The sequence below is a fragment of the Anas platyrhynchos genome, chromosome 3 (genome assembly GCF_047663525.1).
Source record: "Anas platyrhynchos isolate ZD024472 breed Pekin duck chromosome 3, IASCAAS_PekinDuck_T2T, whole genome shotgun sequence".
Taxonomy (NCBI): Eukaryota; Metazoa; Chordata; class Aves; order Anseriformes; family Anatidae; genus Anas; species Anas platyrhynchos.
In genome coordinates this window covers 115,116,087-115,130,128 of record NC_092589.1, presented here as the reverse complement: position 1 = coordinate 115,130,128, position 14,042 = coordinate 115,116,087, and the positions used below count along the sequence as shown (strand labels likewise).

General features: G+C 45.4%; 1 protein-coding gene across 4 annotated transcripts in view; it reads right to left on the bottom strand.

The window, feature by feature from the left end:
• The window catches only part of RUNX2 (RUNX family transcription factor 2), a 217,353-nt gene that overhangs the window by 151,950 nt on the left and 51,361 nt on the right, over positions 1 to 14,042 (bottom strand). For all 4 annotated transcript variants that reach the window (XM_038176222.2, XM_038176219.2, XM_038176223.2 and 1 more), the window contains one exon: positions 2,951 to 3,255. In XM_038176222.2, the coding sequence (XP_038032150.2) occupies positions 2,951 to 3,255 (305 nt within the window). The remainder of the gene's footprint in view (positions 1 to 2,950; positions 3,256 to 14,042) is intronic.

Here is a 14,042-nt window from a genome sequence, read left to right as displayed (position 1 = left end):
AGAGAATTATGACACACTTAACGCACCACTCAAAACATTATCATCAACATATTATTTATTGCCAATAAAACTTCAAAAAGTGTGTTGTCTGTGAGCCATTTTACTTTCAAGTTACTGCTTAGCCGAGATTTCTATAGCCCAAATCTGTCTCTTTTTTTTTTCTTTTTCTGCGATAATTCCCACTCTGCTGTATCACATCAAGTGTTTTGCTGCAGCTTCTTTGGTCTAAAAGTACTGGGCAGCTGCAGACAAGCCGCATTTGACAAATGACATACAATTTTAAGAATTGTCAAATTTATTTCAACTGAGTTTCTAATTAATTCACCAGTAAGTAAGGGCATATATATATGCCATATTTGAAAGAGAACAAAGTACGGATCGCATGCTACATGGGAAAGCACAGACGTACCCAGAGCTGGAGGGACAATTCAGCAATCGTGAGGCATCAGTAGATCGGTCAGACCCATACCTGCCTGTCAGCAACCCCACTTATGACCCAAATACAAAACACGTAGAAGTACATATGAATATTAGCAGTTTGGGAAATGCTCTGATCCTTTTTCAACCCCTTTATCGCATGGACGTAGTCTTATTGGGGTATCATTCTAAATACTTTAATATTTAGTGTAGATCTCTCCCTTATTCTAATGAGCTGCGACCGCATCCTTTGAATCGCCGTAAGGTGGGAGAAGGCTCGGGGTTTTCAAATGAAAACAGAAATACGGATACGGTAATGTGAGAGCTCCCACACCGCGTCTATAGAAAGCGGCTACAATACCAAGCTAATCTACTACTGAATTAAATCACAATCACGGCCCTGGGAGAGCTCCTCCTCCTCCTCACACCGCAGCCCCGTGAAGCAGAACCGCTCCGTGGCCCACGCCTGGCCCACCAGCACCCACCGAGGCACCGTTTTTCTGTTATTTGCACTCAGCCTGACCCTTGCCGACCACAAAAGCAGGCCACGTTCGGAGCCGTCCTGCACCTCAAAGCCTGACAGGTTCCTTGCCTGTACCCGCAACCTTTGGCCTGCCCTGGCCTGCATCCCTACTGCCTCCCATCAGCATGGCACCGTTACTGACAGCCCCTTGAGAACCACTACGTTTAGCCACTTTTAACAATTTTCCCCGCAAAAAGCGGTAATGCCAGTACAGCTTTCCAGCGCACGGCCTGGAAACGCTCAGACCCTTTACAAGCCCAGCTCCCTTCCAGCCCTCCACGGGCACCCCACATCCCAGGCCGAAGCCGGGCAGGTGTCCCAGGACACCCGTCCCTCTCCATCCCCACCAATGGCCACGGGAGAGGACATCCAAAGCTAATGCTGTCGGATGCTGCAGGGAAGGAGGAGGGCTCGCTTTCAAGCACACAACCGGTGCTGTTGATGGAGCAGCCAAGCAGCCCTCTCCTCGCCCGAGGTGGGGATGCAGCGGGACATGGCATCCGTTTCTCCTCAGGCCTTGCTGAGGAGGGAGTGTCCCAGGGCCAGGCACTTCCCTGCTCCTCCATCAGGAGAAGCGAGGGGGTCCCGGCCTCCCCCCTGGGGTCTCCCCACCCCATCTCGGCCCGCGCTGCCTGTGGGCCACAGGGGGGCTTTGGGATGGGGGAGGAGGGGTGGCACTGAAGACCCACTCCCGTTCTCCCACCCCAGCCTGACCCCCCCCAGGGACCCCATCCCTTACAACACGTCTCACAGCACCCCCCCGGTGTGCACCCCGCCAGCCTCAGGACGGGGATAGAGGCAGAGGTTGAAGGGGGGGGCATCCATTTTGCACCCAGCTCTTGCACACGAGTAAATTGCCCATTCCTCAATGGGGGGGGAGGGGGATTTAAAAAAAAAAAAAAAAGTGGGAAAGAGAGGATTTGGGCTGGGGGTGGCACACGGACAGAGGGAGACGCTTGAGGGGGGGGACACCAGTTCTGCCCTGTGGGGAGAGAAATAACAGGATGACCCCCATAGGGTGGGAGGTGACGGGGAGGGGGGGGTGACCAGGCATTGCAGGGGACACGGGAAGCACAGCGGGATGGGGTGGGCACAGGAGACAGCAGGACAGGGTGGGTACAAAGGGCACTGCCAGGCTGGGGGGGTGCAGGGGGTACTGAAGCACGAGGGGGGTACAAAACCCCTATAGGCCTGGGGGGGGGACACAGGAGGCACAGAAGCTCCTGAGGGTCAGTGGGACACGCATACACCAGAGACATTGGGGAGGGGGAGGAAGGAGTCAGTGCAGGATGGGGGTGGGAGGGGGACACAGGAGGCACTGGGGGGGCACAGAAGTCACTGCAGGACAGAGGGGACACAGAAGTCACTGCAGGACGGAGGGAGGGGGGCACAGAAGTTGGTGCAGGACGGCAGGAGGACACACAGGAGGCAGTGCAAGACGGGAGGGGGGGGCACAAGAGGCACAGCAGGATGGGGGGCACAGAAATCAGTGCAAGATGGGGGGGGCTCAGGAATCATTGCAGGCTGAAGTGTGTGTGTGTGGGGGGAGACAGATGCAAGGAGGGAGGGGGAGCAGGAGTCATTGCAGGACGGAGTGGGGGGGCAGGAGACACTGTAGGGGGGGAGCACAGAAGTCATTGCAAGACGGGGGGGACACAGCAGGCACTGAAGGATGAGGGGGGGACAGAAGTCATTGAGGGGGGCACAGAAGTCACTGAGGGGGACACAGAAGTCATTGTGGGGGCACAGAAGTCATTGCAGCGCTGAGAGGGGGACACACGGGGGGGACACGAATCAACACAAGACGGAGAGGGGGCACTTCAGGATGAGGAGTGCTGAGGGGGGGGGACCCCATACACACAGCAATGACTCCGGGAGGGGGGGGGGGGGGCACGAAATCCCCTCTGCCAGGACAGCATCGGCGGGGAAAGGCGGGGGGGGCGCCGGGGGGGCTGGGTCTTGAGGGTTGTTGGGGGGGGGCGTTGTGGGGGGGGGGGGGGGGGGGCTCACCTTGAATGCCACCGGGAGGGTCTTGTTGCAGCGCCAGTGCGAGGGCAGCACGGAGCACAGGAAGTTGGGGCTGTCGGTGCGGACCAGCTCGGCGGGGTGGTCAGCGATGATCTCCACCATGGTGCGGTTATCGTGGGGGCGCAGCCTGGGCACGGCGGCCGCGGCTTCTTGCTGCTGCTGCTGCTGCTGCTGCTGCTGTTGCTGCTGCTGCTGCTGTTGGGCTACTACGACCGGGCTGACTTCGCTCATCTTGCCGGGCTGCAGGCTGCTGGAGGGGGGGCTGAACCTCCGGCTGGTGCTGGGATCTACGGGAATACGCATCACAACAGCCACAAGTTAGCGAATTGGGGGGCGGGGGGGGGGGGAAGGGGGGGGAGCGGTGAGGGGGGATCGCTGGAGGAGGCGTGTAGAAAAAAAAAAAAAAAGGGGGGGGGGTAGGGGGTTGTAAAAAATAAAAATTAAAAAAAAAAATCGTCGAAAAAAAAAGGGTGAATGAAAAAGTGGAGGCGTCAAGATCAAGGGCCAAAAAGCGAAAAAAAAATAATAATAACAATAATAAAAAAGCCAGCAGATTAAATGCACGAGGAAAAAAAAAAAAATCTCAGTCTGTTGTTTTTTGGTTTGTTTGTTTGTTTTTCTCCGAGGCAGCCGGACGGGGCGGGGGGCGATGCGATGCCGGTCTGGGGGCGCCTGCAGCCCGCAGCAGCGAGGAGGGCGACGGTGGGCTTGGGGCCGGGGCTGCGGCTCTCAGCAGAGCCCGGCTGGAAGCTGCATGGTCCCGGCTGCACCGCGCCGCTTCTCCTCCTCCTTCCTTCCTCCCTTCTCGCACAGTCTCTCTGCTCCTTTCCCTCCTTCTCGCCACCGCTTCTTTCCTCAAGTGCTTGAGTTTCTTTCCTTTTTTTTTTTTTTCCTTCCCCTCCCTCCCAGTCCTTTTTTTTTTTTTTTTTTTCTTTTCGGATTTTCTAAGGTTGGCTGGGGAGAAGAGAAGGCGCTGCTGCCGCTCGGGCTTCCTGGGCTGCTGCTGTGCGCGGCGGCCAGCAGAGGAGCGGAACTTTCAAGGGGGGTGTCGAGGGGAACGTCCCGGTTTCCTCCAAAGAAGTCTTCCTCCTCCGGACAAATAAACAGCGAAAAAAAGAAAATAGGAGAAAAAAAAGGAAAAAAAAAAAAAAAAGAAATACGGACGAAGTCCCGCTGGGCTCCCCCCGCTTCTTGCCCTTGGCTTTAGGAAGCCGGGGCTCCGAAAGGCGCTCCCGGAGGGGGGGGGGGGGTTGGGGTGAAAAGAAAGTTTTAGGGGGGCCGGGCCAGGAGGGAAGTCCCACAGCTGAGAATGAGAAGAGAGGCTTTAGCCGGTTCCTCTGGGAGGCTTCGGGGCTTAAGAAAAGTTGAACTTTCGGATTCCCAGGGAGAAAAAAAAAAAAAAAAAAAAAAAAAAAAAAAAAAAAAAGCGGGGAGCGCAGTTTGGGGAAAAGAAAAAAAAGGGAAAAAGGAAAGAAAGAAAAAAAAACAGTTCTCTTTAGGCTGATTTCTAAAATATGCCCAAGTAAATTCTGGGAAAAGGCAGCCTCGGTGCAGTCCGGTCCTTTTAATTAAGTCGCTGCTGGATCCAAGTCCGTTGAGTTGAATAGGCTAACAAAAATCTTTCCTTTTTTTTTTTTTTTCCGCCCCTGATGAACAACAGCAGCAAAAAAAAATCATTAAAACGTCGGTTTGTCTGAGTTATTTTTCTTTCTGAAAATCGTTTTGAAAAAAAAAAAAAAAAAAAAAAGCAAAGCAAAAACAACAAAACTTCTTTTGGGTCCCAAGAAGTTGAGGTCGGGGAAGATGAAGGAGCCGAAAAAACACGCCACGGTTTTTTGTCCTGAATGTGGTTTTTGGAGGCTGGGATTTCTAATGATTAGGTTTTTGTGGTTTATATATACAGGACTCTCTGGCTAAGGCGATCATTATGCTGATGAGAGTCAGCAGCACGTGGTGCTTCAGTCCTCAGACTTCTGCAGCCTTCAAAATAAATAAAACAATGTGCATCCCCCACAGGAGGAGAAACTCTGCTCCGAGCCGGGCTCACCCACGGGGAGGGGGACGAGGACAGGGAAGGGGGGCAGCGGGACACGGTCTCCGAGCTCCACTTCTCGCCGGGTTTTTTCCATTAACACTTTGGGGCTTGTTTGTTTTAAAATATATATATATGAAAAATCTTGTTTAAAAAAAAAAAAAAAAAAGTAATAATAAGCTGGTGCCAAAGTTTTTTTTTTTCTTTTTTTTTTTCTAAGTCTCCGGTAGTCTAACGCCTAAAACATTTCCTTGAATGAATGAAAGCTATAAAACCCCCCTCAGACTATTAAGGTAAAGGGAGTCTGGTTTGTTTTCTGCCTTAAAAAAAAAAAAAAAAAAAAAAAAAAAAAAGAAAAAAGAAAAAAAAAAAGGCAGATCTTATTAAAAACAATTTACATACCCAATAGTAAAAAAGTGTAACCGCCTCCCGGGGCAGATAAGGACCTATCACATCCCTCCCGCTAATTTCTAAGGTTTTGCTCCTTCGGGCTCCTGCCACCTTCTTGCGAGCGGCCGGCGTGGCGGGGGGGGGGCCGTGCTGGGTGTCCCTGGGGGGGTGCCCATGGGTGGGGGCCTTGGGGGGGGTGTCCTGGAAGGGGGACCTCCCTTCCACGCATCCTTTACACCGAGCCACCCTCCGTGCAGAGATGGGCTGGCGGAGCTGAGCCCCCCCAGGCTCTCCCCGTGCCCTCCCGCCGGTCCCCTTTTGATCCCCGCCGGGGGTGGTGGGGGGGGGGGGGGGTCACCGTGTGTCGTCCCCACACCCCCGGGGACCGGAGGGGAAGGTGGGGCAGCAGGAGCCGGGCGGCCCCGCCGCGGCGCTCGGAGGCCGAGCTCTGCCGATCGGTCGCAGGGGAGAGCTCTCGCTCCGCGCACCGCCGCTCCGCGCGGCTCGGGGGGGGGGCGGCGGCTGCCGGGACCGCTCCGGCCCCCCCCGGGGTCTTTCCCACGGCCACATCGGGGGGCGACAGCCCCTGCGCCGCCGCCCTGCACGCAGCTACACCCGTTTTCACTCTTTTTTAAATTTTTTAAATGTATTTTTTTAACTTTTTATCTTTTTTTTTTCATTTTTTTATTTTTTCCCTTTTTCCTTTTCCTTTTTTCATTTTTCTTTTTTTTTTCTCCTTTATTTCCTTATTATTATTTCTTTATTTCTATTTTTTGTCTTTTTTCTTTATGTTTTATTTCTTTATTATTTTTATTTCTTTATTTCATTTCTTTATTTTTTATTTCTTCGTGCTTCTATTTGGTATTTCTTCATTTCTTTATATTTTCTTTATTTTTTATTTATTTTTATTTCTTTCTTTGTTTCTTCATTTTTTTATTTATTTCTTTATTTTTATTTCTTTATTTATTCCTTTATGTTTTACTTCTTTTTTTTTTTTCATTCCTCTTTTCCTCTTCAAATACCAGAGGGGATGGGGGAAGTTTCCTACCCTACTGCACCTATGCAGTCTCTGTGGGTAAGGAGCAAACCCTCCCTGAGCTTGCCCCCCCTCCTGCAGCAAGGACAGGGGGCTGCTTTCCCCCAGGGGCCACAGGCACCTCCAAAGGACCATCACACTCCACCGAGAGCACAGGGGATATTCAGAAGCTCCACCTTACTGTAGTTGCAATACCGAAAATACACCTTTTCATAATTATTTGAGTAAAATGTTTGTGACCACCATGTTTTATTAATTTATTCCCCCCCACCCCCCCTTAGCTGGAAGGGAAAAGCTTTCCATTAGAGCTATTCCAAAGGTGCTAGAAAGAAGGCAAGAGGATGTCTTATACCCAAATGCTATATATACCTGACAGTCATTACATTTCAAACAAGAAGATACATTTCCACTTTTAATTGGCCACACTAAAAGTTTTACAGTCGCCTCTCTTCCTACTAAAATAAAATAAAAAGTTAATTAGGATAAACCCAAATATGTTATTGGAAGCTACCAGTGTAAGGTCACTTAAAATAGTCCACGGTTATTTATAATCTTGAAAGAAAATTTTCCACTGAACGCCCTAACAAAGTTTCAGGTATCTGGCACAGCTGATTTTCAGTCTCCAAGCAAAAATATCTTTCTGCTGAACATTTACACATTTAACAGGAACTTACTACAGCCTGGAACAGATCACAGCTCAGAGTACTAGCATTTTATTTAAATGGTTATGGACAAATTAATAAAAGTACCAGTAATGTTTATGGACTTGCATAAAAGCTGGACGGGATTTTTTCAAAATAGTAATTCATGTTATGATATATATAATCTGGAACTTTGGCTGGGATTTGGCTGAAATGGAGAGCAACCCTGCTGCTCGGCTTTCCTCGGCTTTCATTTCAGAACTTCTCGGAATTTTAGCCCTGGTTGCAAAATGGGTCATATTTTAAGATGTTAGAGAATTGCAGGAGGGTTAGTGAAAAAATGTGCTTGCACTGCAAATTATGTCTCAACAAACACCTTCAGATCCACTTTATAAAATAAGATTTTCATTAGTACAGCTACGATTGCTGCAATTTTGATTGTCTTTCAGCTTTTTCCCTTTTAATTAAGTTATGGATGCAGCCATAATTATATCGCTTTTTGCCAAAAAGGTAATGTTTTAAACAGCACAGGGTTTGTTTACTGTTACTTTTCTAAAACCCGGGCCTAGCGCGCTCACGTTGTAAGTATCGTATGCTCGAGAGGAAAAATAATTGTCGAATTTGAAAGATGCAAACCTGGATGATGTTCCCTAAATAAATAGTTTCGATGCCAGTTTGCCGGGCTGGAATGTGCTGTAAATATGATGAGTACAGGATTTATTTTGAGCTATAGAAGTAAATAGCCTTTGTGAAAAAGGAATAAGTGAACGGGTTCATGGGGTTTGTTATTGCCTTGGATATTTTTAGTTGGAGTGACTACAGCAACGTCAGCAATTATTACTATAGCTGAGGACGTGCCAATATTCTCTTTCCAACATCTACCTGCTAAAAGTTTTTAATTAATTCGTGAAAATGAGCATCAGGTCAAAATGTGTCAACTTCAGTAAGCTTAGTGCTACAGAAGGGATTGCCCAAATTTCCATTCATTTCAGCAGGGGCAAGATAAGCTCCAGTGGCTCTTGGCAGTGCTTTGCTTTCGCTTTGGCTGCGAATTGACTGTTTGCCCAGCTATTCTTTGCACTTTTTTTTTTTTTTTTAAAAAAAAAAGACAAATAGTAACTCCAGATTTGCATGTTATTTGGTCTGTTAAGTAGACATGTGGTAATGGGTTCTGTAACTACAACGTTCGTATTCAGACTCTGGACAACTCTGGTTTGTTTAACTACTGTGTCCCTGTCCCCTTGATTTACGGCCTAGATAAAAGAACACTCGTTGTGTCCTGAAATTAGCTGACACCATTTAATATTTCAGCACCACACACTGATTTTTAGTATTTCTAGTCCCCAATACAAATATAAGCACAGAGGTTCAAAAGTCAGGTTGGAAAATGATCATATTAAGTAAATAATAAATAGATAGACAAATAAATAAATGAATTCCAGAATATTACTTTTTTCCACTAGGTTTTTGGTAGTAAGCAAGGACTGATGGCTGAAACTTGTGCGCTCTGCCTCCGGATTTGATGCTGACTGGCTCTGGGGCAAGTTTTGCTTCAGTGTAGAAAGGGGTACTAGTTATTAACACATGCTTCCAGATATAAGAAATGCATGTAAAGTCCTCAGAAGTCAAAAAAGTAGCAGGGCTCTGCTCCCGTAAAACATACCAGTAATACCAGGAGATGAATTCAAAAAGCTGGTAAGAAACCTGCCGTGTCACTACTGAAAAATGGTTGGCTTCTCCGTGGCATGCAGCGAAACGCATGTTATGCAAACAAGAGAGTAAACAGTTACTGAAGTCTGGATTTTCTCCTAATGATTTATTTTCTGCTCCACTAACAAGCACAGGCTGCAAACCTGGCTCTCAGTCCTGCCGTAGGGTTCTTCCATTCCCCACCCTGTCTGCAACCCCAGTGGGACAGCATGATTTTCAGTGAGGTATCGAGCAGCAGGTGGCCATGCCATCGTTGTGAAGGAAAAGGAAGGAGGGCCAACTTCCCACCTTGTAGCAATATTTTAAAGGGAAGGTATGGCCTGTCTGGCAGTAAAAAGCTGCCAGCATACTATGATCAGAAAAAAAAGTTTGGCCCATCTTTTTCAAGTAAATTATATTCATCTTCTTTGCTCGTAGCATGCGATCTGAAAATCTAACTGAAGAAAGTTGTTAGGGTCCCATAGTTAGGGACAAACTTTTTCCATGGCAAGATTGACTTTGTCCCTTTCCATTAAGCCCGGTCACAAATTCTGTGTAACCAATTCAAAATGAGAAAAAACAAACTAACAGAGAAACCGTCTTGAACAATTTCAGACAAAAACAGCACGTTGTTTTAGAGACATAAAGGCTAAAAAATGAACTTTTTTTTTTTTTTTTTTTTTTTTTTTCTGTTTCTGTTTCCTTCTTTCAGCATATATAAAAGCAGCATGAGCCAGAAACTTCACGGTTATTTTTTCTGTTGACCTCAATGAAAACTGGTTCCCTTGACTAACTGTGGGGAAAGTGGGTGGTATAACTGTTTGTAATTAAAAAGGGTTTATACATTTGGAACCTTGCAGAGTCCCTACGTTTTGCATGCTGGTTTTTAAGAGACTAATGAAGTGCACTCTGGCCAGATACAAGCTCCATAAAGCTCCCGGGGAAGATCCTCCATGAGTATGTCAGACTCAGGTAGCAGAGGTAATTTTTAATGCTCCCAACCACAAGAATTTCAGATCCTTGCATTTACCCTCCTAGTGTTGCAGTGGTGAGGATTCCCGTTGGAAATCTATTCTCAGTAGCACGAATGGCAGAAATAATTGTTAGGCAGATTTTTTAATATCACGAACCTAGAAGCTGGAGGAATAGAAAGAAAACAGTGCAAAACTTGCTCTAAAAAGGGATGGAAACATGCAGTATTGAAAGAGGTAGGGGCAGCCTACAGGGGTGAAATAGAAGATCAAAGCACTGAGTAATGGTAAATGTGAAGTGAACATAATGTACGTAGTAAATCAGCTATTTGAGGAACTAGAAAAATTAGTCTATTTTTGCCCTTTCTGTCTTGATATTCCTTCCAATGATGAACTGAGCAATGTCAGGCCAGACCAGAGGATCAAGAACACAACTATATTTGTGATATAATGTAATCCAGAAAATGCTGAGCACGCTGTTCACGTTTTAGTATAAAACACCTGCACCCCTCATTAGGTGTGGTCTTAAGGCCTTTGGTGTGTGGAGAGAAATATAGGATCACTCCTTGGCCATCAGCTGGGGCATTGGCAGCCGTGTCCCAGAAGACAACAGCATCAGTCCAGAACCAGGCCTTGAGAGCTAATGACAAAACATTAAACATCACAGGAACAAGTCTCTCTAGTAATAAAAGACAAAGATCTGGCAGAAAAAATGTTATAGGTGAAGCTGCCAGGAGTATCTGCAGTTAAGCCTGCCTACCACTTTCCAGTGTAAGACCTTGTTTTCACTCAGGTAACGTTGCCAAATTTTAACTGTTCAGGATGAGATTTTCAATCCTGAGTCTGCCTCAAGCTGATTTTTTTTGGAACCCTCCAGCAGGAATACTTCTGTTGCTTTCTAGAGCGGTGGTAAGACAAAGCACATTGTTTCACCAAAGCTTAAACATTTCTTAGAGCCATCCCAGTGTCTATTCCGGAGCAGCAATGGGAAGTTTTACCAAAGAAGAGAGGAGCAGGGACAGAAAATCAGATAAGTTCCTTTTGTTGCCCTTGACCAAAAGGATCCACCCAAACTTGGCTGAGCTGTAACCTTCTGAAAATTGTTGAGGTTTTCTCCTGCGCGTGCGCAGTGCAGACAGAGCAGTTGGCAGCTAAATTCTGCAAAGCTTCCGTAGCAGCACCGGGCTCGCTAGACTGGATTGGATCTGTAGTCAGTCTCGTCTGACCGCTGTTCTCCCTGACAGTAGGCTGCACGAGATGTTTTAGAGGGAAGGATAAGAAACCCTAGAGTCAGCAGCGAGATATGGGATGTGTTCCTCCTTTAAGGTCTCATCCTAGTTAATGGTAGCTTATAAAACATGATCAGAATGACTGTCAGCAGTTCGGTTTTAAATTGTGTCTTTTAGAAGTCTATAATTCAACCATAAAAATTCCTTCCAGGCTGAAATCTGGCTTATGCTGTCAGTTCAGAAGTCAAAATTCTTTACAGATTTTTTAAAATAGCCTGTTTTGAAGTGATAGAAAAGAAAAATAGTCGTGTACAAATTCTGGACGTTTCTGTTCTAACGCACTTCATAATTCAGTGATGATAAGTTTCAAGATACTTGTCTCAAATATGGTCAGGCTCCTAAAGTAACACGAGTAATTAAAATTTTAATAATTAACACTAGCCTTTCAAATGTGAATAAGATTCTCTGAGGTCGGAATATTAGGAGTATTCTGACATTAGGAGCTTATGTGATATAATACCCAAACCTGTTATTTAAGTTTCTTTTATAAAAATTTTATTTATTAAATGCATAAGTGTTGAAAAGCAAGAGAAAATCCTTCTGTCTTCTCATGACAAAACTCATAGTGAAGTCAGTCAGTCAAACATTTTCCTAATTTAAGCAATAATAATAATAATAATAATAATAATAATAATAATAATAATAATAATAGCTATAACCTGGAAGCATCCAGGAGGAACAAGTAAGAGGTCCTTAGAGGGGGCAAAGCAGAGGCAAAACCTTTCGTGTACGACCACAGCAGCTCTCATTCCTACCAAGCTTCCCTTTGTAGTGGAGAAGATGCAGCAGCTCTTCCCATCCTTGGAAAGCTTTCAAACACACTGTGCTTGGCACCCTGAGGTTAGCGTGATTTTGAGCAGATAAAAGCCCATTACATGAAAAGGCAGATCCCACCCTCTGTCTTTTTTTTTTTTTCTTTTTTCTTCCCTCCCCCCCCCTTTTTTTTTTCCCTTGCTAAGTAAGAAAGAAAAGCCTTATTCTGCCTGCAGTCCCATTGATTTCAATGGGAGCCTTCATGGAGTAAGGTGCTGCTTCACATAAGGGAAGTGGAGGCAGGCCTTTAGGTAACTGGCTACTTTGCATTGTTCTCTTATCCTTTCACATTGCTATGTCTGAACACTGACGGATATGTAAAGCCTCTCAGTTCTTCGTTTCCACTTAAAGAGCTGGAATATTTCTTAGTTTTAGGTGTGAGAAGGCTCTGTTCCACTGTTTTCGACAATTGCAGTACAAGGACTGAGGGAATCAGAGGAAAACTGTTTACTAAACACCACATGGAGATTGCCACTGATAGTTTTTCTAACGAAATTTATGACCTGTGTGAAGTAAATAAACTCCCTTTTTGGTAAAGAATCTGCAAGCCAATCATTCATGCTTGCTTAGAGACATTACTGTTCATGGTGCTTTTATGTGGAAGGCTACAGCAAAGGGTGATGTTATGTCTAAAATAGACAGTTGGCAGCTCCAAATAAAATAATAATAATAATAAAAAAGCCATTCCTGACATTTACTTATCACGAGATTCTTAAGAGATTATGGCACATTCACCCTGATTCAGGAAAGAAAGAAAAGATAATGATAGGACAATTATAATTCTTGTAACTAATACGTTATCTTCATGCACACACTTGCATGCCTAGTTGCATTTACTGGCAAGTTGCAGTGTTTTATGCATCTGAAATAAACAGAGAGCTCTCAGTATGTTCAAGATGTTTAGTAAGTCTGAAAACTGTCTGGTCTGCAAATCTGTTTGCTCTATATCTTAGAGTAAATTAGAATCGGACAGACACTTCTCTTCTCCTGGCTGCCCACCCTGAAATCCTATCTTACACCCCTTCCCTGCTCCTTTCCTCTCCATTTTATGTTCTGGATCCACTAGAGACATAGCTGCTCAAGACAATCATGAAAATTAAGCGAGGAGAGGGAAATTCAGCAGTGTCTTTATATCATATTTTCTGAAATACTGAAGTGTTTCTCATGCATAAATAACTAAGTGTCTTTCAGTGGTCCACATCTTGATTTACAGTGGTGGGAGAGGAGAACAGGACTGTCAATATTTGTGATGTCCGCCTAATGTAATATATGTATACAATATATGTGCTTATTTTCTTTACCCAATCATATTTGAAATTATCAATACAATCTTTAGTAAATGCTATTCTACCTGTGAAAGCACTCTGAGTTTAAAACTAGTGAGTGCCTCCCTGAGTGATGATCCCATGTCCTTACCTCACCCCATTGTATTTCAGCACATATGCTATGGAATGTCACCGGGGCTTTGTTTTCTCTAGAAAAATGACCTGTTTTTGAAAAGGGGTGTCAAAAATAGTTTTCCACCCTCAGGTTCACTCAAGCAGCAGTAGAAGTGGTTGCCTCACTCGTGCGGACAAGGTCAGGTAAGTTCATTGCTTTCTGTAGCAAATCATGCCTGTCGAGGGCTCACGGGAGAACTTGCCTGAAGAAGGCAAACAGGACTTGAATCAGTGTCAAGAACAAAGAATTTGTTACAATAGTTGTTGAACTTGGTGGCTTTGTCCACACTGGAAGAGAAGTTGGTTTCAACGCTACTCCAAGATGTGTGGAGAGCAGGCAGGTGCTTTGACAACACTCATCAAAAACACATCATTTGTTTGGGGTAGTACATACCTCCTGCTCTGAGATACCAGCAGTAGAAAAGTCACAATTCAGTAAAGCTACAATACTGCAATGTCTACGGTGTCAACATGGGTTGAGACTTTCTTTGCCAACATATACTTGCAGAATATCAGATGATGACCACTTTTTTAATACAGTGTTATTTGTCATCTTCATAAATATAACATGCAAGGCCACAAGCCAATCATCCAAATTGGATGATTTTTAAGATTATGCAGTCAAATTTAAAGAAAAAAATGACTTTGATAGAACAGTTAGTAGAAGAAAGCACCTAGGCTATAAGCAAGTGATCAATATTCTCATCACATGAAGCTGATGACACGATGTATATTGCTGAATCTGCAGACACTTCATATACCATTTTCTCTTAC